The following is a 22,667-nucleotide window of genomic DNA, read 5'->3' as shown; positions in this document are numbered from 1 at the left end:
TTTTGAATGTCTTTGGCGGTCTGCCCATCGTTTCATCTGTTTTACCTCTTTGGCTTGAGTTTGTCCACAATAATCACTTGGGCTGGCACCTACTGAAGCAGCAGTTCTTCCATGCTGACCCTACTGAGTGTTTCTCCAAGAAGGGAAAAATAGGTGAAGCAAGGGGAGTGAGGTCAGGGTGAGGGCAGAAAGGAGGGATGTCTTCAGAGACATTGAGCAGTGAGTTGTTGATATGTCAGCTGAGAGTTAGGGCCACATTTTGGACCAGAGGCTGCCCTTGCTGGGGCAGTGTGTTTGCACTTTGAGCTCTGGGTGTCAACGAGCCCTTCCACATGCTCAGGCTGTGCAAAAGTCCAAGGGTTATTTTGAGTAGTAAAACGCTAGAACAAGTCTCCAGGAGGAATAATGCCAAAGCTTATATCAATACTCCTTAAGTTATTCCTTACATGAGAAGAATTTTTCTTTTAAATCATCTACATAATTTTTTCTGCAGAGGTGGCTTACAGATGAAAAATATCCACCCTCAAGGATTCCCATATAGACCTGTTTGAAGTAAGGCTTTTTCCAAAGTACAAATTAGGTATTTTTCTCCTGCTGTGATTTCCACTGTTTTATGGGCCGAAAGTAAAACAGCGAAGGCATGAATTGAAATTAAAAAAGTTTTGCCTGACCTTTGTCCGAGAGCAATAAAGCTGGACGAGAGCAATGTCTCACAGGGCAGGTCTGACTCCTTGCTCTCACACAGCAAACACCCGGGCTGGGCGCTTGCAGTAAGCATGGATGTAGTGATTCATATTGCATAGATTGCACTGTTTGAAAAAGACGCCTTCAGAACACCTGTGAGCTTTAATGAGCCTTGCCAAGGCTGGGAGCGATATATGTGGGGTGTTTCAATGAATTTGAAGAAACTAAATTAGATAAGGCCTGTAAACGGCCAGTCGGATCACGTGTCCTTGCATGAAACAGGCTTCATTCCTGCAGTGGGAATGTGCCGGTTTGGGCCTGAGATTTGAAGAAAAAAGGGGGTTATATTTACTGCCTTAGAGTCTTCTCTGTGTCATTTAACAGCATCCAGAAGAGAGAAATCTTGCCTTGGTAAAATAGCCTTTTTTCCAATTTGAACTTCATGTTTTCTTTAGTAAAAGGGAAAAATTGAGCTTTTTCTGTTGAGGAACATTGATAATCTCTGCAAGGATTTTTTGTTGTTAATCACGTTAGGAAAAAATGTGCTTGATTTTAAACCTATGCATACTGTATTTTTCCTGGAGCACTAGGAGCAGCTTATTATCATTACTCATACAGTACTACAGAGATACTTGGTGCTTTGTGGATTTAAAAAGGACTCTGCCAATGATGCTTCCAGGCTGTGAGGTGCTTGTTCTTAGTGGGAACCACTTCTCCTGGTTTCTCCGCGCCTGTTCCAGCACAGGAGGCATGAGGAAGGAGAATATGGAAGCATCTAATGAAGCTTGAAGATGGCAGGCTTAAAACTGGTAGTAGACAATAAATACTTTCTCAGAAGTGCAGAACTGACTGTATGGCAGTGCTGAAACCAAATATCTTCTGTATGTATCACGAGTATCTGGAGAAGTTGTAACTAATGCTGATAACCTTCAGAAAGGTGCTACTTGTTGAGCAGCTCTTAAATAGTAGAGATTGGGGTGAGATTTACTGAATGAATCGGAGTACCCCAGATCTCACAGTGTTAAACTCAAATGGAGCATCTCATGCCATAGACACCGTGAAGGGCGAGAGTGGTGGTATCGATGGATTTCAGATCTCATCCTTTGTGGGTGCCCTATGGCTGTGGTCTCCAAAGGTCACGTCTTCTCCATCACAGATAGTGTGCTGGCTAAGAAGGCTTATTTATTGTTTTACAACTCTGGGAGAGGGGGATGCAAATGCAGGGGGAGATTACCAATCTAGCTAGGCTAAAGTACCCTCACATGAAGTTTTCTGGCTCTCATGAAGAGTTCATTTTCAGTATGAGTTAATTTCACACCGTCTGATTTGGAAAGGACAGGAAGGGAAAATTAGGGAAGGTTGAACTTGAAAGGAGGTTTTCTGTGGAAGAGCCTTGAGAGGTTTGTGGGAGGAAAACAGGATTTTCTCTATTTGAGCTCATCACTTATTTAGTCTAATGTACTTAATCCAAAGTGTTGTGAGTGAGCATTTATTGTAATTAATAGCAGAGGTTTTAGCTTCGTGTCATGTTTTGTAAATCAGTAAAAGTTAAGATGAACGGGAATAGGTAAGGACAAAGCTTCAATAAAGACTGCCAAGTGATTTAACACACAGCCTTTTTATTTTAGTGCCCCTATTAAAGTGTGGAGAGAAATTTGTCACATGCTTTAAACTTACCCTTGTAAGATTAAATGTTTTATCTTATGGTACTTCTGCCACTAACCCTTGGCTGCTGGTGTGGGTGATAGATGTGAGAAGTAAAGTTACCTTTCGGCCAGGTACTGGCTTATTTTCACACAGGGAAGAAGGAGGTAAATTCCGATTTTGCTTCTGAGGTATTAATGTATTCCCACATCCCTCACTACTTCCCCCGTAGCTGTCAATCACACTGTAAGGTACCAAAATGCACATCCTAGCATGCATAAGCCATTCAGAATGGAGATTTTAAAAAATACAGTAGATGTCAGCAAGTAAAATTGGCATTTGCTTCCATTGACATAAAGTTCATTTTCTGACAAAGATCCATGGTGGTTTAGGACTCCCATGGTATTAGGTACACTTGGTGTAGGGTAATCTTCGGCACTGGGGAGACAGGGTGAATGTAAAGTATTGAGTTCTCTTACATTTATTTGTGAATTGGAAGTAATGCTCCCAACAGCAGGCTCCCATAGATATGTAATAATGTGCCTGATTTACATGCGATGGCTGCATCTGAGATGTTATCTAGTGCTGTCATTTAAGATGCTATCTAGTGCTTTTTCTTTCCTTGGGTCTTTTGCAACCTTCTTTTTTGTTAAAACCATTCCTCCACACGTGTTCCCTGAGCTGTGCTGCTGAAGCCAACAGAGATCGTGGTTCTGTGGTGGAACATGCCATGTAATTTCTACCAGGTATTAACGGGATGGTCGTCCAACATGCCAGGATTTCTAAAAGCGCATTACACAACTACAGGAAGTAAGAGATGAGAAAAACTGGTGCCCATTGCTTCATCTTTCAGAACAGCAAGACAGATCTATGGGAGGAGAAGAAATGAAACTTCTAAGGAAAAGAGAGTGAGAATTAACTCAGAAAACAGCCACGGGAGGTTTAGGTCCCTGGAATTGAGAGCTTTTCTAACCTCCTTTCAGGGTTTCTTTGTTCCTTCCTTGGGTTTTTGTTCCATAGTGACCCTGACTATGGGAACAATGGTTCGTACCTTAGATATGTTGAGGCACTAGTTCACCTAGGAGGAGTTTGGGGCATTAGAGGACAGGCTGGTTTTCTCTCCAGGAGGTGTGGACGCTCTTGCCTTCATCATGTTTTCTGTGCTTTGCTTTGAGGGATGGCTTTGTGAACATGTGTTTGTCTCGGCTTTTCAAGTCCGGGCTTCAAAGCTGATGTGCAAACTCCCTAGAGCAAGCCCTGGGAACACTCAAGACACCTACCTGATCCCATTGCATTGTCTTTTTGTCATTTCCGAAGGACAGATTTTGTCGTTCCACTCTATCTTGACCTTAGTAGGATGAGTTAGAGTCTGAGAATTGCTTTTTTTTTTTTTTAAGACTGCTTTCCATTAATTCTGCATTACCTTGCTTTTCTGAGTTTAAATCTTAAAGCCATACTTAAAGTACCAAAGAAGGTTTAGCCACACAATTGCCGTTTGACATGGGAAATTGAATGGCTAAGCCCCTGCATGTATGCAATAGCTCGCACACTGCTGGGTAGATTGTATAATTGTTCTTCATACATTGAGCAACCAGTTGCCGATTTGTGTACATATGTAGGTTCATCCTTTACCAATTTCCTGTGACTGATAGTTTCCAGGAGATTAAAAGAATAGCCGGTTCCTGTTTTTTTTTCTCTTCTCTTTATTTTTGTCCTCTAGCAAGAATATTTGTGTGTGTATCTGTGTGTTTAATAGCATTCATTCCCTAGAGAATAATCTCAGTCCTTGTTTTTAGCTGGCCTCCTTCTGAGAGTGCGTTAAATCTGTAGCCAAGATCACAGGCAGCTCTGGGCTAATCATTGGGCTGTTATTAACCTGCCTCCATGGCAACTGCTGCTCGCCAGCCTGAGGACAAAAAATGTTTTTATTCTGCTGAGTTGCACAAAAGGTCCTAGTGATGCCTTGCACAAAATGGCCATTGAAAGGGGAGATGCAGCGATGTGTGTTTGTGCTGTACAGTTTCACATTTAAATCATTTTACACTCTCGTGTTGGAAGTGGATATACAGCTGAAAAGTTCACCGTGCTGGCCATATGGAAAGTAAAACCTAGCAGAAAATTGGAAATAAACTTATTAAAATACTACTTATTTTTGTCAGCTTGAGCTCACAGGCCTTCAGCCTGTAGTTATCATCAGTGCGTTAGCACGTTGTTTTGTGAACAGGAACTAGGCAAACATTATCAGGGGTTTTTCAGTTGTACTGTATGAAGATAGTTGCTGACTTGGGATTACATAAAGCGCGTTTTCTGGAAGGCTTTCATTTTCTTCAGAAATCCACTGATTTGATTCAGCGCTTATTCGGGAAGCTTGGTAAGCGCATATCGTAGTGCTTGATGAGCTTCAAATTTGAGCTGGTTTTGAAAGCTGCTCTCGGCAATGCTGTTTTAGGCTTGCTTTAAAACAAAATTATAAAACCGGTGATATTGCTCAGGCGAGGCATGGATTTAGGCTGCTTATAGAGAGTGTTGTTCACAGTGGGATGTGGGGGGGGTCTGGCAGCCCCAGCACCATGATGAGGTGGTGTCCCACAGTTAGCTACCTTCTGGCAGGAGGCTGCGTGGCTCTGCTGTCACTTTGGGTGCGGAATGACTATGTGGGGATGGGCGCTGTCTCTTGGAAACGTGCTGGTTTGGGGTGCTTCCTGCGCTTGCAAGCTGGCAGCGCGCTATTTCCCTGTGAACTGGAGTCCCTCTGCACCCTGCTTTAGTCTCCGTGCGAGGGCGAGTAGTTTCTGCAGTTCCACATCTGGGCAGTTTTCTCCGCCTCGCTTAAAATAGCGTGGTTGCTTTAGATACCTCTGAGGGAGTCCCTTGGCCGTGGCCTGTGCTGATAAAGCAAAGGCCACCCAGATATTCTGGTGTCTTTTTACTTGGGCTGTGGAGGAAGACATAAAGAGTATGGCCACAAAGACGCTATGTGCAGCTGCCAGTCGCTGGGAGATGAGGGGGGGGTTGCCACTCTCGGCTTGTGTTCAAGGGTGTGTGGATTAGTGGTGGATATTGCCATGTGTTGGGTAAGGGACACAACAAACTCTCCAGGGCGAATGTTCTGCTGGTGGCCTGGAAAGCCAGGTGTGTGGTGTGGGGTACCAGGAGGACAGCTACCTACTTGCAGGGCGTTAATTGTCAATCTAAAAAAAGTAAATACCATTTTTTAGAGTTCTGTCAAGCAGGCTGCCCCCATCTTCTGAAACCAGCAGCTTTTCTTTCAGGCCTCATCAGTCCCTTGGCTTTGCTTCCAGCTGGTTTTTGTTTCCTATCTCTGATGGGATCCTTCTGTGAAGCAACCTGTGGGTCAGCACAATTAGGTGATCAACCTTCTCCACGCCAACCTAGTGTTTAGTCACCTTCTCCCGTGGGAGTGTGGCCCGAAAGGCCGTTCATTTTGTGCTGGGCTGAGGCCATATGCATGTGTTGAGCGTTGCCCTCTGGATCAGAGCATCGTTACTCTTGGATAATACTTCCCTGCTAATCCTGTGCCAGGTGCAAGCGTTTCTTGGATTAACTGTTGGAGGTTTGGGTCTGACCCGGGTGCAGATGCCGCGGAGGCGAGCCAGCCTCGTGTGTACGACTGCCGATGCCTCTGGCGTGTGGCTCGTGAGCTGCATCCAGGCAGATTCCCCAACGCAGAGGATCACTCTGCAAGGTCTGGTGTCTGAACTTGACTCTGGACCTGTGTGTTAAGATGAAAACCAGAGATGATTTCCTCTGATAGCTCACATTTGGATTCTGTTTGCCCCATCACTGCTAAGCGGCGGTGTTTGTTCATGCGGCAGTGTTATTGTCATGAAGATAGTTCCTACTGAGTGGACTCCAGCTGTGGGCTTGACTATAAAAGCTTCCCAGGCTTGTTTCTGTACAATTAAATCTTGTCTGCAGTTAGCGAGGCAGCGTTCCATAAGTCATTTCGGTGGTGATAGCTGCTTAAGCCTGACTAGGACACTTGCTAGTGACTCTCTAAAAGAAGAGTTTCCCACTTAGGAAATGGGAAAGCTTTCAATTATCAGATGCATATTATTCCCCAGTGCTTCACGGAAATGCCTGCTCTGCAACTCATTCATTAGTGGGAAAGGGAGGGTGATAAAAATAAACTTGCCTCGTGTGGCGGATGGAGACTTGCTGATCTCGGTGAGGAGTTTTTGGGGTGGGAAGACGTAATGTGATGTACGTGCGCGCCAGCTGTCTCCCTGCCTTCAAACGCTTTGTCCGTTTAGTACCTTCCCATAGAAGCAGCGGGCCGTCCCTGCGATGGACAATGCTGGTCGCTCCATTAAGCGTTGTCTTAATGGCTTGCGTTTTGCACAGTTGTATGAAATGCACATTAATGGAGACAGCTTAATGCCATCACCCTAAAGTAATGAATTGGTATGGATTGCCGTTACCATTATAGCGCAGTTAAAAGCTGTGTTTGTTTCCGATTTACATTTCCCAGCTCTGCAAGCAGATGGGTTTTCAGGCCACGCAGTCAGGAGGAACCTGGCGATTCAGCTGCAACCTCCTTATTACAGTGTTTGTAGAACAGCAGTTCTGGGGGGGTGTTTTGTTAACTCAGACTGCTTAAATGATACATTTCATTAAAACTGTGATTATGCTACGGCAGACTGTATTCAGGGATCACTGTAAATCCAGTGTATCCTATAAAGCTGGAAATGTATTGTCTGTGGAATACAGCTTCATCTCGCTGCTCTCCATAAAAATTGCTACTCTGTGGCCTGCCTTTAGTTTTTCTGTTGTTACAATATCTGCATCCCTATAACCTCATACGGATTTATACAAAAAGACACTCGGGAGCCATGGAAGAGTGTAGGCTAGTTAAGTTTTGCAGACCTAAATGTGTCCCTCTTCCAACGGAAATGCAAAGTATCTCTTACTTTTCCAAAAGGCTTCATTGTCTTGAGTATTTGCTTCTCTGCCTTCCTGAATGGTGCGAGCGTAGCTGATGCTCCTGCTGTTAGTAATGCTGAAACGTCGTGAGCTCTGCATGAGCAGCTGAATTGCAATGGATCACTTTAGACAAGTGATTTTTTTTCTTTTTCCATTTCATAGGCTGTCTTATTGATCTCCTCTTGATCCTGTAAAGACAGGAGCACTCAGCCCACTTTCTGGGCGTTCAGTCCATACCAACAGATCTGTAGGTCACTGCTTTAGAGGGTGATGATGTCTTGCACCACCTATAGATTTTTGCTCAGCATGTCAATGCCTGGGCCTTTTAGTCCCTGTGGCTTTTACCAAGTGGAGGACAGATATTCTTTTCCTCATAATTTGCTTTTTTTGCTCATAATGTTTCTTTCGCTTTCTCTCTTCTGCTTAGGTTGCTTTGAATGTTGCATTAAGTGCCTAGGAGGAGTGCCATATGCTTCGCTCGTGGCAACCATTCTCTGCTTCTCGGGGGTAGCATTGTTTTGTGGCTGCGGCCACGTGGCGCTCACGGGAACCGTGTCTATCCTCGAGCAGCACTTCTCCACGACTGCCAGCGACCATGCTTTGCTGAGTGAAGTGTAAGTATGCCTCCCATTTCCATTACTCCTCATAACACCTTCATGCTAAATGCGTAGAGATGGATTCAAACCACAGCCTCCATCCCTGAGTATTAGGTTGCTTGTTGGTCCAACAGCACTCAGTGTTTTTTTCATGTTCATGCAAAACCAACCAGCGTATCCTGCTTAACCTGCTTATTTCAGGACCAATACTATTTAATATCTTCATCGGTGCCATAGAGAGTGGGATTGAGTGCACCCTCATCAGGTTTGCAGATGGCACTGAGCTGAGTGGTGCAGTTACTTCACTTGAGGTAAGGGATGCCATCCACAGGGACCTTGACAGCCTTGAGGAGTGGGCCCCATTGAACTTCATGAGGTTCAACAAGGCCAAGTGCAGGGTCTTACAGCTGGGTCGGGGCAGCCTCCGGTATCAGTACAGGCTGGGTTATGAAGGGATTGAGAGCAGCCCTGCTGAGAAGGAATCGGGGGTGTTGGTGGATGAAAAGCTGCACATGAGCCGACAGAGCAGAGCCCACTACTCTGCTCTCGTGAGACCCCACCTGGAGTATTGCCTCCAGCTCTGGAGCCCCCAGCATAAGAAGGACATGGACCTGTTGGAGCAGGTCTGGAGGAGGGCCACAGAGATGATGAGAGGGCTGGAGCACCTCTCCTATGAAGACAGGCTGAGGCAGTTGGGGCTGTTCAGCCTGGAGAAGAGAAGGCTCCAGGGAGACCTTATAGTGGCCTTCTAGTACCTAAAGGGGGGGCCTACAGGAAAGTCGGGGCCAAACTTTTTAGCAGGGCCTGTTGCAATGGAACAAGGGGTAATGATTTTAATCTGAAAGAGGGTTTGAAAACAAAGTTTGAAGGGATGACAGGAATTCTATGGAAGTGTTGTTCTGTCCATCCCCCCTTAGAAGAAGGTGGACTGGGATTGCACAAATGCGAAAAAAAGAGAGAGAAGAGACTGGAAAGGCCTTAAATGTTTGTCTCTGCAACCATAGCCTTTGGAAATAACCACCGGTGAAACATGCAGGGCTTTTGTGTTCCCAAGGCTTCTCCGTGACCCCAGAGGAAGGCCTGGAGGCTGCATCATGGCTGGTACCCAGCGCCCAGCCCCGCCGGCGTGAGCCCCTCCTTCCTTTAGACATTAGGAAGAAGTTCTTTACGCTGAGGGTGGTGAGACACTGGCACAGGTTGCCCAGAGAGGTGGTGGAGGCCCCATCCCTGGAGACATTCAAGGCCAGGCTTGATGAGGCTCTGAGCAACCTGATCTAGTTGAAGTTGTCCCTGCTTACTGCAGGGGGGTTGGACTAGATGGCCTGTAAAGGTCCCTTCCAACCCAACACATTCTATGATTCTGTGATTACTCTGATGCTGAGGGACGTGCAGGTCCCGGGCTCTGGGAGGGGACCCTGAACACGCTGGGCCTTATGCAGCCCTTCCAGCTGAACCCCAGGCTTTGAAAAGGCTTTTGTCCGGTGGCAGCGAGGAATTTTGCGCCAGTTGTGATTCACAATGGCATGTTTTGCTTACCTGCCCCTAAGACCCAGCTTTTAGGACATTACATTTAGGACTTTGGTATCAGGGTCCAACCCAACACACTTAATTCTCTTTTTTTCTTTTTCTTTTCTTTCATCACCGACTCCCTTTATATGCTTGCAGCTGTAGACCTGCCAGCTCGCGTGCACAACTGACCCCTTCCCATCCCCAGGGATCACTGGTGTCAGTCCCACAGCAACATTTTGGGGTTCCCCCCGGCCTTGCAGGACCCTCTGTGCCCAGACTCTCCACGTGGCTGAGGGACTGGGGGTCCCCCACCCCAGTGCTGCCCATCACACCTCGGCTGCGGCTGGGCACCCCCTCCCCAGCTCCAGCGCACGAGCCACGGGGACCCTGCCATTAGCCACAAGGCTTAGCGAGAAACTGCAAGCAGCTCTTCTTCGGCAACCGAGTCGCAGAACGCCCTGTTCTTCTTCTGTCAGTCTTCGTTTGAGCAAAATAGAAGAAATTGCAAAAGCAGCCGCAACAGGCAGCGAGTTTTACATTTCGGAGAATTGTTGACAATGTTTCTTGTCAAGTCAGCATCAGCAGCTGGGGAGACGCATAATTCCTACCAAAGCAGCTGAGGCCTTGGACTCTGTGGAGGCCTGACAAGAAAGGCAAGGGAGGAGGGGTGCTAGAAGGGGGCAGATAATTTAAGGCCACAGAGACATAAAATAAATGAAGAATATGCTAGAAAAGCACCCTTTGGAATATAATTACCTTTTTTTTAACAGGGTCTCATATTACTAATTTCTGGTAACATGCATTGAGTCCCTCCTTGAGTATTAATAATGGTGGAATGAATTCTTCTATACTCTCTCAAATTGTGACTTAATTTTTTCATGCTTTACAGCACAGATGCAACAGTTTATCCTGTTATTTTTATCAGTTTGGAAAACAAACATAACACTTCCCACATATAATTTTAAATGAGCGATATCCTATTTTGATACAAGGGATGTGCTATCTGTCTGGATAATATTTAACTTTATAAACGAAGTCATCAGTTTTCTTCAAATTAAGCTAAACCATGCAGGTGCTCCTTGGAGACCTGTGCTAGCAGCTACTTAGTGGAGAGTGGTAAGAACTGAAAAAAAAGCATCCGAGGAAAGATATATTTGATATTTGTCTTTAAAAAACTGGCAGTATGGATGTATAAAATTAACCTCTCTGTTCTGTGAATAGCTTCATCCAAAATAACCACCCCAACAATCAAATTACTTTTAAGAAGGCGTAAGTTCTGGGGAAGTTGTGCTAATAATGAAGTATGACTTCTGGAGACCAGAAGGCATTGTGTAGATCTGGCTTTCTGGTCTTCTAAAACAATTAGCTTCAGATACTGAATCTGATAATACTCAGAAATTATTCTTTCCATTTACCTGTTCCAGCCAGAGGAAAAATACCAGAGTGTGCCATTGCAGATGGTAGATTTTTAAGGAATCAAGAACTTTCTGAAATAATATCCGATGGAAGTGCTTGTACCATAAGCCCTGAGATCATCTTCCTCTGGATGGTTCCAGAGTACCTCAGATGGAAGCATTTCCTAAATATTTCTTTCAGGTTTTTTTTAAAATGTAATTGCACTCTGAAGGCACTGAAACTACCTGCTAACTTGGCAGTACCTTCCTAGGCTGTAGAGCAAGTTATTCCTCCCCAGGAGAAGTCACTGCACATTTGCTCAGTTTTTTGTATCCGACAAGTATCGCTGAATTTACAGATTTTTGCAAACATACATTTATGGGATTTTACGTGTGAAAACGGTGAATTTCAGGGGCTGCTTCCTTTCCCTAAGCCAAAGGAATCACCACAGAGCCTGGTAGTTCAGCCAGTAGCTCAGCTCCAGCCTTTGCCCTTTCAAAGCCCTGTGTTGTCCCTGTCAGACATTCCCTGAGTTAGGCGTCAGGAGCAATAATAGGAAAAAAAAAATAAATCTCCATAGTGGAGGCATAAAATTGTGGCTTTGTGCTGGTGACTAATACCAGTCCATGTAAGAACTGCAGCACAAACAGGGGATGCTGGAGCACGTGGAAGACTCATGGACATCTGTATTGCTTACCTGTAGAAGCGGGACAGTCGTATGGCGCTCTCCTGCAGCCTGCTTGCTTAAAATGCATTAAGGAGCCTTGCACAGTATTTCTAGAAAAGGAGTTATCTATTACCTGTTATGATTTGGGAGGACTGACTTTGTTTTTATAGGACTGAAATCTAATTCTATCTTTTTTCTTTTCCATTTTAGAATACAGCTAATGCAGTATGTAATTTATGGCATTGCATCATTTTTCTTCTTATACGGAATCATCCTTTTGGCAGAAGGTTTTTATACAACAAGTGCTGTGAAGGAGCTGCATGGAGAGTTCAAAACAACAGCCTGCGGCCGCTGCATCAGTGGAATGGTGAGTAGCATCGGAAATGGGAAGAGTGGCCTTCGCTTGCCTAAAGCCTGTTGGGGCTCAGTTTGACTCCTGTGTTTTTGAACAACAGTGTATTGCTGCCTTCTTTGTTTAACTCCTTATGGGTGAGCAGAGTCAATCCCTGTTGCTAATCCTTCTTTGAACTTCAAGGACGCTTGGTCAAATCCAAATTCTGCATACGGATAGTCGGGGTGCTACCATGACCTCCCCTGTCATAAAGCTGAACCACTGGTCTAAATTAAGTTGGTGGAGGCTGCTAATTTTAAAACACTCAATGTGAGACAAAATTAAATTTGTGCTTCTAAACATCAGCACACCAGTGATGATTAAAGGCAGACTGTAAAATGGCTGTGGTTTGCAGAGCTATTCAAATAACAAACTGTAATGCCTCTGACTTCCATCGTCAATTCTGCTTGAGGATGTCTGGGTCCTTCAGACAAACAGTAATGAATGAGGCTTTGCAGCATCTTTGCACTTGAATCAAGTATTGCTGTCTTGCTTTTGCAGATGGCAAAAGGCACGCAGATATAACAGTGAGGCTTTTTCGCAAAGCTGCAACACTTAAAGCCTTAAACTTACAAGCCTTCCTCCCTTCAGTATACTTCTGTACCAGAATAAAATTTTAAACAAAGTTTAACTAAAAATAAAACTTCAGATTCTCACCCACGTTGCCCCCTAGGGCGCACTCTGCAAGAACAGAAACATAACTATGTTTCTGAGACAGGATTTCAAAGCTATTTCTGAAAATCTGAATTCAAAGCTCATAGTTATGGAGGAAGCGAAGCAGTATGACAGATCGCCCACGGGAGAGTGTGGGTGAAAAGAGAAGAGGCTTTTGATGTGATTGTTGCATTTTAATATACAATCTATATCCTGTACTTAAAAAATATGTACTTTCCGCTGGTTAAATACAAGAGAGATGCATGTTTATTTTCAAGAGGGTTAACAATTTTCCACTGTGCTGTTGGATACTTAGTGAATTTTTCAAGAGCTAATAAAAATAAGACGTCCCATCACTTTCCAGTTAAGCAGCTATTTGCTTGCTCTTTTTCTAGCGAGTATGGTCTTCACTGAGGAGCAAAATTAGATCTAAAGCAGTGTTTTCCAAAGATCCAAAATGCAGTAGAAACGCACACATATGTGCATCTCATGAGCGCAGACAATTGCTTGTGCAGTTGAGTAGTTGCAGGCACATGATTGTCAGCTGCTTATACAAATACCAGGGCGGCACATGGAAATATGACAGAAAAATGTGTTTTTATTTTTGCCCATATTTGTCCACACCATGAAGGAGAGAATTTAGCAACTGAGTAACGGCTCAGAGCTCTGGTAAGACACATCAGCGTTTCATGGTGACAGTCATGGTGTCAAAATGCCTGTATAGTGGTAGAGCTGCATAAAACACCAGGGTTACAACAAGGTTTGTGAGGAGATAGAGTATCTTAACAGACTGGCGGCTGCAGCTGGGTACGGACAACAAGCTTTTGGACATACAGTGATTTATTATCTTTTTTTTGCTTCTTTGATCAAGAGCTCCTCTACTTCTTCCTCTGTTACATTACCGAGCAAGGTCCTGAAAGGCAGTCCCTTCCATCTTGCATGAGGTTATTAGGGAAGACAAGACTTCCAGCTTTCCTAAATTATTTGTGTTGGCTGTGGTAATGCAGAATAGCCTTTTCCCACAGTTATCGCATTAAATGTGAGAGTGAGCGTGTTTTTTTCCTGGCTATTTTAGGAGTTAAAGGCTTTGCGTACTTCCTCTCGTGCACAGTTCCACATACACGTATGCAAACCCATATTTTATGTATAGTGTATCGATAGAAATCCTTTAAACCGGTCCACTTGGTCCTTACCAAAATCCAAAGAGAGAATTCTCTATTCTCGCATAAAACATACAGGTGTAGCGTAGATGTAGTGTAGGTGGCACTACATACGGCACTATCTGATATGAACTCGGGTATTTTAGTTCAGTTGTGTATAAATTAAAGGCCAGCTGGGGGTTTTATGGGCCTTAGTTTTGCCAGCACTTCCGCTTCCCCACACACACCGCTTTCGTTGACTGTAAATCCTAACCACTTGCTCAACCTTTGCTGCAACGTTCGCAGCGTTGTTGAGCGCGCCTGGACAAAAAGCTGTGAGGATGCAAACCTCCACCCCTGCGGCGTGAGTTCGGTCTGTCAGTTCTGGGTCAGGCTGAGACAACCTTCCCCCGCCTCAGAGCCTTTCCCATCCTCGCGGCTGTGCTCTGGCACACACGTTTCAAGTAAGACAGTACGGCATCAGTGCTTTACTGGAAGTAAAGGCTTTCCAGTCCACCTACGGTTAAGTAACAGTGAAAAGGCAACACACGAGCTGGAGCAGCGTTCCCCCGCTTTCTAAGTAGGATCCAAATCCTCGTTTCACCAGGAGGAGGGAGCCAGGAACTGGTGCCAGAGCTACTGTTTCACCATCAAACTTAGAAGAAGAGGGGGAAGAGGGAAGAGGTCCGGTGGGAGGGGGAAGCTGGAGATTTCCAAAGCAATGAGTGCTATACCTTATAATCTTACCCAAGAAAATGCACATAATACTTAATGGTTTTTTTTAAAAGAGCAAAGCCAAACCAGCAGATTTCAAGGGAAAATTCATAATTCTCTAAGGTGGAGTAACTCATTTTCTTCTTGGCTATGTATATTAGATCAACCGAATCTTTCTGATCTGCTGTAACGGTCGTGGTACATTTTCAAAACCAAATATTCTCAAAAGTTACATTCAGAATTGATTTCAATAAATCAGGGAGTACGGGGCAGCTCCGTGAACATCAATTCACTATATTATTTTGATTTGCAAGTTGTATAGAAATGCTAGTATGTTACAGTTAATTAAAAAAAACGCCTTACATCATTGATTTTTGTTGGAATGTTATTGGTTTTAGCCCACAAGCAGCATCCCTGCTTAGCTGAGAATCTTGAGAAATTAATGGACTGTTCTTTCAGGAGGTCAAGCTGTTTACTCAAGCAGGCTGATGAAAAAGGAAGTGTCCGAATTACTTTCTCAGTAGCACTTAAACTACCAAAGTATTTGTAAGCAACGAGAATACTGATTTTATTTGTGCTTGGAAATCAAATGTTTTATTACTTGACTTCTTGAAAGTATGCTTAAAGATTATATTTTGAAGCATTTTTAAGGAAAATTCAAGTATTCTTTTCAAAGAATAAAGGTGAAGTACGTGTGTTTTCTCTGTCCAGTTTGTTTTCCTCACCTATGTGCTTGGAGTGGCCTGGCTTGGGGTCTTTGGCTTCTCTGCTGTGCCTGTCTTTATGTTCTATAACATATGGTCAACTTGCGAAGTCATCAAATCTCTTCAGACAAACGTGACAGTTCCCGGGGACCAGATCTGCGTGGATATCAGGCAATACGGTACTTATTTTAATCCTGATTAAAAGCTTTATCCTTTCTCCTTGGTCTGTCTTCAGTAGTTTTGTCTCAGCCTTATCAAATGAACTCAACGCAAAAGCATCTCGTATCTCTGAATGTGCTGTTACTTTTCTAATTAATTCAGATTACAGCGATCTCTTTCCAGATGCAATCAATTTAACTGAACCGGCAAGTCATTTATCTAAAATGGCTTTGTAGCGGTTTCCAATACTGTAATATTAGGTTTAAAAATAGATCAGCCTCCAAATAAACTGCTTAGAAACAGCGCTGAGAAATAGATAACCAGATTCTGGGTTTTGAACCCATATGCATCTATTCTTTCCTTTCAAAAAGCTGGTTTTACATTTTACACCTAAACTTTGTTCTGACAATTACTTTCAGTTAAAAGGCAAAAAAACCTGCAATCAAGAGTCTGCCTTAACTATTAATTAATTAATACTGCTTTCTGATGACACACAGAAATACGAGGGGGGTGCAGGTAGCAGAGAGGGGGATGATAGCTTAAAATAGCTTTTCAAGTAATTCATCCCTTAAGGTGATTTTTTCCTGAAGTTAACCTTTTCAGTTTCCCTTGTGCAGATGAGCTTTTGTCACCGTTACTTCTGGCTTCCTTTTAGCTAATATTTTCTAGGAACGTTTCTTTCTTTGGACTAAGTCATTCAAAGCTGAGAAAACGGATTCAGAGTTGAAAAAGTAAGAAAGCTTGGCTTTGCTTTCCTATCCGGGCTTGTAAGTCCAGTAGGAGAAGATAAGATATACTAATTTTAAAAGCAACAAGTCCCAAATCAGTTAAATGTTTGCATCCTATTTTAGCAACTGACAGCGAGAGGCTGGGAAGACGTTTTCTTCAGCAGCAAAGCCTCGGAGTGCAGGGAGAAGATGGGCTCCTCCGCCGTTGGGCTTCTCCTGGTGGTTTCTCAGCTGTGTGAGCCCCGTGTTGGGGCCGTGCTGTTCCTCCGAGCAGTAAAATCATTTGAGTTTCAACGAGTGATGGCAGGGAGCAGCTCCTTAACAGGCAACTCGTGTCACTGAATTGTCCACACGTTTTTAGGTGGAAGCGGTGGCTAAAAGGCTTCAAGTGTATATTGCGGTCGCAGAGAAGCAGCTGGCTTTAAAGTAAATCCCGTAAAATCTTTTTGAAAGCTATTCCATCCTGAGATAATTTCAGTGACCTGCCCCTGACAGAGCTGCTTATTCCAACCTGCTGAGTTCGAAATGCAAGTTATAAGGGGTAGGCAAACTGGTTTTCTCCTGTTTCAAATGGCTTTTGCTTAAGCTTTACATCTGTTACAGGCCTAAAAGTTTAGGTTATTTCAAATCTGCTAGATCCTGTTGACTTTTCAGATTTTTCAATCGTGTAAGAAAAGTAATTGGGAATACGTGAGGTGAGGCAGACTGAATTTTCTTATAGCGGTGTTCACTTTTTACCCATTGGAACTAAAACAGAAAAAATCCCGTCGTTCTTCCCTCTACCTCCATATTCACACTCTTCTACAGTAGGTATTTGTCCAAGTAGAGCTTGATCTGGTAAGTGAGGTGCCAAGTACCTCTGAGAGGCAGATTATCCCTTCCAGAGCTGAGTGGGAGAGTAGGCAGTACGCGACTGGACCCGAAGTGCAAAAACCCAACCAACCATTTGGCTGCCATATGGGAAAACCACATCTGAGAACACGCCTTGGCAGCAAGCCGCGGGATAGGGAGAAGGCACAACTTGAGTGAGTTGTTTTAATTCCTCCTGCCAACTCCAAAGCTGTACTGGTCAAGGCGCGGATGCCCAGAATGGGAACACAACTGGCGAGTGGGTGGGAAAGATGAGAGAGGAACAGAAAGCGTGTGTTGATTGCTAAAATTAGCGGTTTCTTTTGCTGTGGTATTTCAGGTATTATCCCTTGGAATGCTGTACCTGGCAAAGCCTGTGGTCCGATTTTAGAGAACATCTGCAACACGAATGAGGTACAGACACATAACTGGTGTGCAGTTTTTGCCTCCAAGTCACTTGGGCACCATGTAATAAATAATTGGATGAAAGTTTTTGGAGAAAACTAGTACTAATAGTATAAAGAGATTGATTCGAACACAATGCTGAAATTATTCTGTGTTAGGTCATCCAGAAAATGAAAATTATTTCAGAACATTTTTGTTTTCTAAAGCTTTGCATACCGTGCTACAAAGATGGTTTTATTATCCTCGTTCTCTAGAACAGTTGAAATGTATTTTATACTGTCCTCAATTGCTTCAATGTTTTTAACATGTTTTTTCTCTAGTTCTACATGTCTTACCACCTGTTCATTGTGGCTTGTGCTGGAGCTGGTGCCACTGTCATAGCATTGGTGGGTAGCATTTTTTGTTGTTTTATTGTGTAACATGTTCCTTTCAGGCTTAAGATGCTTTAAGGTTACATTTTGTGTATCTTAAAAATAGTGATACTAGACGTTAAGGAGGGTGAGCTTTAATCGCCGTTATTTGCTGCTGTGGTTCGGTCATTACAAGTCAGCAGGTCCCAAACTTTTGCTTTAAGAAGTCATCTTAACCCACCTCCCCCATCTGTAGAAAAAAATTCTTTGCATGTCCTTTGAAAATCCTACTTCTAGCCACTATTTCTGTTTTTATGTCCACTGCTTCTTTTCATTTTTGTAGTTTATTTGATCAGTTGCCTGTAACCTCTTGGGTTTTTTTTTGTCTGGACCCAGGCAGTTTGACTAGTCCGACCCTGCAAGGCCAATGACAGGTAGCAGTTGGAAAAAGGGACGTTAACAAGACGCCTTGCTTCATATGTCTTAAGGCTTCCTCTAGCTGCCAGCTTCTAACCTCACGTCAGCCAAATCCGGGTGTAATACTCACTAGTTGTTGATGGCCTTAGGGTCTGTATGTAGACTACCCTCTCCAGATAAATGGCATTTATCTTGCATCTTCACCCTGGAAGAAGCTCAGAATAACGTCTGTTGTAAAAGTATGGACAGTTGTCCACGTGGGCTTGAGCCGACACCTTGTTGTATCTTACTCTCCTGTATTTTGTTCTCTTCCACCAGCTGATCTACATGATGGCTACTACATATAACTATGCTGTTTTGAAGTTTAAGAGTCGGGAAGATTGCTGCACTAAATTCTAAATTGTATAAGCCCAGTAAAGAGCTGCATTGCGTAGCTTGAAATACCACTGACACCCTAGGCTAAAAGTCTAGCTTTCTGAATTTTGTTACAGTAATTGTAAATAGCTTCAGTAAACATCATTTAGCTTATCAGATTAATAAAATGACTTCTTGTATATGAACTATGATGTGGATGAGATCTGGCTATTTTTTCATGTCGAGAGGATTCAGTTACTGTAGGGACGTTTATAAATCATCCTTCTGAAGATGGGATGTTTCCATTTCAAGTCCCCACTTGCTTTCTAGCAGTCATCTCTGAAACAAATACTGGAACAGTTCAGGGTCAGAATTATTAACTTATTCTTCATCCTGAACACCAAATACAACCCCCCCCGAGCATATAAAATATATATAATACAAAAGAAAAGGAACAGTAAAGTAGTGCCAGTCTCTTTTGGCAGGAATCAGAAGCCCAGGTATTACGAATTAGTTGGCTTGCATTTCCAGTGCACGGATGATAAAGTTATTTTCTTTTACTTCATTTTTAAGTAATTGCCAAATCACGCTCTCTCTGGAAGGAAATACATCCTTGTATTAGCTCTGCGTAAAACAATCACCTCCTTTCTTTTGGACCCTGAACTTTAAGAAACAGCGTATAAATAGCTTCTGTTCTTGTATGGCTTGCACTTTAGTAACTGATTTCTCAGTAGCCAGATCTCAAAACTGTAAGTATGACTGCACGGGAAGCAAAACCATGCATAGATCATAGAGACCTTTTTACGCTGTTGGGATTAAAAAATAAGAGAAGTGAATCAGTGTTTTCGGATGTAGATTTTTTGCATGAAGTACGGTGCAAAGAAGTTGGGAAGAGGTGAATGCACAAACTAGAGGAAATCCACAAAATAAAAAAAAAAAAAAAAGAACCAGTCGCTACATATGATATAAAACTCTTCACTTGAGGTTGGACAATGGAAGTTTAAAATGTAGTTATAAAAATATACGATTAAGACTTCTTAACCCAGAGATTGCATGCTTTTGCTTAGTTTTGGACTCATGTTTTGTTGTTTAATTTTTCAATATGTTAATGTAGCCTTGTTCACATAAATAAAACGGTTTACAGTTTCAGGCTTTTTCCAGGGGGAGGGTGGAATTCTCACCTGCTTGTTGGGGGAAAAGACTTCCCAGGATCTGGGCTTGGATCTGCGTAAACACCACAACCTTAGGAAGCAGTTCTTCTGAGCACCTCCTAGTTTACAGATTACATGTATCGCCACGTACAAAACTTTTTTCCTGCTTCCCCCCCATTCTGCATTTTAATTGATCCGTACAACTCTGTAGCTCATTTTATTACTGTTATACTAACTTTCTCTCAATTGTGAATAACCAACTGAAATATTAGCATGCCAAGTTCTAGAGATCTTTGAAAATAGCCTCTGTGCTTGTTTTAATAACAGAATGCTTATTAACGTAGAGTAACTTTTTTTTTTTTTTTTTTGGTCGTTATTATAAAGAGCGTCTATTAATCTAACTAGCAGCTTGCTTTGCCTCTTGACATGCTCACTAGCCATCATGCTCACCCTTCTCTTCCAGATCCACTTCCTCATGATACTGTCTTCTAACTGGGCCTACTTAAAGGATGCAAGCAAAATGCAGGCCTACCAAGATATCAAAGCAAAAGAAGAGCAGGAGCTTCAGGATATCCAGTCTCGGTCAAAAGAGCAACTCAATTCTTACACATAAATGTTTGCCACAGTAATTCAGCAGAAGAATTCTGTAGCTCTGACAAATCAACAAATAGCTGCTCTGCAGTACAGATGTGTGTCTACCAAACAAAATTAGAGAGAAGTGCAAAAGCTTCACATTCCAGCTCCTGGAACACATTCATAGGGAAACCTTCCCGTGGGTAATCTTCCATCCTTTCGTGCAGAGAATGGAGGTTTTATTCCAGGCATTTTAAAAGGCAACACTTCACAACAAGTGACCAAATTATTCTTCTTTGAGACTTTTGGTATTTACTATTTGACACGTTCCACAGCATGACGTCCTGCACGAAACTGTGGCAGGTGCTCCAAACCAGCAGGCAGTAGAGCTCTGTACAGACCTTAGGCAAAGGCACGTGTGCGGTGCGTGATTTAGTCTCTCAGTTTTTATACACCAAATGAAACTGTGGCCGGCTAACATTTCTGGCCGCTCGTGCTTACGCGACAGCACCGTTGCAGCATTTCCTACGTTGCAGCCGGGCTGTCTTTGACCGCTCTTTCCGTGGGCCGCAGGAACAGCGCTCTGCTTCTGTGCCACACTTTTTTTTATGACCAAGTGAAGCAGTCACGCTCCTGTGCTTACGTGTTGAGCAGATGTCCCCAGTTTTAATCTTTTTATTAACTATTTAACGGAATGTAGATCCCCAGATCTGGATAATGATCCCCTTCTTTGAAAATAAATGTCAGCTTTGCCTTAATATTTATTTTCTATAAATGTCTTAGCATTTATATAGTGGCAGGAGACCATTATCCTACGTTTTAAGTAAGTGAAAAGTGTTACCTTATTAAAATGACACTGATCTGACAATTCCAAATGAGCGGATGAGAAAGTTTGCAGAGTTTTACACAAACAATAAAAATTACAGCCATAAAATAGAATACAGGATGTCCACCTTTCTCTATCTTGGTGCTTAGCAAATTTATAGTCAGTGCTTATGTGTTTTCCTTTTTACAAATTAATTAGCACATTAAGAAAATGTGGTGTTCAGAGAAAAAACAACAAACTGGTGCCATTTTAAAGTCATTTCCCATAGAAGTCTGCCTTCTAATTAATGTTTTTTTCAGAAGCATTCAGTGATATCTTGAGTATTAGTGATGGTATATTTGGTGTTTGTTCTATATGATATATATATATATAAATGTTGGGGGGAAAAAGTAAAATACATCAGTCATTTGAAAAAAATTAAATATTCGAGTCATACCCATGTTAAGCTGACGTGTGGTTTGATAGTTTTGACTGTTTGCTGAATATAAATCAAAGGAAGCACAAATTTCTTCAAGTCAGTATTAAGAGAAAAGGTGTTTGGGGGGGGTATTAACTTCAAACGTAAATTTTTTTGTTAAATATTGAAGTCTAATTTGACAGTTTCAAAAAAGGGGCAAAGTTGATCAATGTAGAGCAAATATGACAAAATAGCCTAGTGTATGTTCTTACCTGTTGCATGAAGGAGACATTTCTACAGCAATGCAGGTGATGTTCTAGCCCAGTGTTTGCATAAGGGTAATAATGGAGGCAGTGTCTTAAAGCCTAATTCTTTTCTAATTCAGTGTAGCTATTACTGGGAGTTTTTGAAGTTTTGTTTAAGTAGTCTAATATTTTTATGTAAAGAGCATTAAATTTTGCTATGTATAAATTTTTGTAACCTAACAGTGAATCAATATTTTCTATCAGTGCCAAGGGCTTCCTGTAGTTACATCCAAGTGTTAAAATAAATATTTGTAGATAATAGACAACACTTGTGTACGCTTATTTGAAAACAGACCGACAGCTACTCCCTCCTAGTGCATCTCTAGGCTTTATGTCTCTTACCTGAAGTGAAAACGCGTTTAGTTCAGTGGTACCTACCCCCGTGCTCCTGTTGGGGTAAGGGAGGCCCTGCAGGTGCAGGCTGCAGCGTGGTAAGTCAGCGAGCGTTCCCAGCACGATGACGACGACGTAGCGGTAGTTGTTCCAGGCCAGCATAACGCAACGAGCACTATCCGTCCCCTCCCGCACGGCAAACGCGACGAGTCTCGCAGAAATTTTGCGAATGCTAGCATTGCTGCAACACCAAATTAAGCAGCATGTAAAATTAAGTCTGAACTACCCAGTCGCTTCTCATCTGAATTTCTAAAAGCAGAGTTTGTTTCTGGCTCATTTTTTGGTATACCGTGTTTTGACAGCCAATAAATTCACAAGATAGAGCTTCATTTTTTTTGCCCTTAAAATTCTGTCAAACTTGGCTTCGCGTTCTTGTAGTTAGGTCAAGATGAGCAGCCTCAAATGCAGTGCAAGTTGTAATATATGCTGCCAACCTAAATTACTTTATTGATTAAAAAAAAAAAAACCCTGTATTTTATACTGTAAATAAAGTTTAATGATCTTGCCTATAATCTACCTACAAAATACAAAGCTTAAATAAAGATGAGTTAAATAGCATTTTTATTTGAATCTCTCCGTTCTGGGCTGGTTAATACCAACAAGGTGATACATGAGACGAGGCTGTTTTTAAGTGGTTGTTTCCCCTGCCACTGCAGTAAAAGGGGCTCGTCCACTCGGGTCTATCACAAGCCAAGGGGCTCCATGGGACACCTTCAAAA

The 22,667-nt window shown here is 42.8% G+C and overlaps 1 protein-coding gene across 5 annotated transcripts in view; it reads left to right on the top strand.

Annotated features, from left to right (window-relative positions):
* Positions 1-21,821, top strand: part of GPM6B (glycoprotein M6B) — a 110,969-nt gene extending 89,148 nt beyond the window's left edge. For 3 of the 5 annotated variants that reach the window (XM_054196204.1, XM_054196198.1, XM_054196223.1), the window contains 6 exons: positions 7,700-7,886; positions 11,650-11,806; positions 15,049-15,220; positions 17,118-17,191; positions 17,503-17,568; positions 19,918-21,821. In XM_054196204.1, coding sequence (XP_054052179.1) covers positions 7,700-7,886; positions 11,650-11,806; positions 15,049-15,220; positions 17,118-17,191; positions 17,503-17,568; positions 19,918-20,067 — 806 coding nt within the window. In that variant the 3' untranslated portion in view covers positions 20,068-21,821. Of the gene's footprint in view, positions 1-7,699; positions 7,887-11,649; positions 11,807-15,048; positions 15,221-17,117; positions 17,192-17,502; positions 17,569-18,267; positions 19,447-19,917 lie in introns of those variants that run through there. The other 2 variants (XM_054196214.1, XM_054196233.1) reach the window with 1 other exon arrangement.
* The last annotated feature ends 846 nt before the right edge of the window (positions 21,822-22,667 follow it).

Source organism: Rissa tridactyla, chromosome 1, assembly GCF_028500815.1.
Source record: "Rissa tridactyla isolate bRisTri1 chromosome 1, bRisTri1.patW.cur.20221130, whole genome shotgun sequence".
In the NCBI taxonomy this organism is placed as follows: Eukaryota; Metazoa; Chordata; class Aves; order Charadriiformes; family Laridae; genus Rissa; species Rissa tridactyla.
The sequence above is the reverse complement of the archived record's forward strand: the minus strand, read 5'-3'. Positions and strand labels throughout refer to the sequence as shown.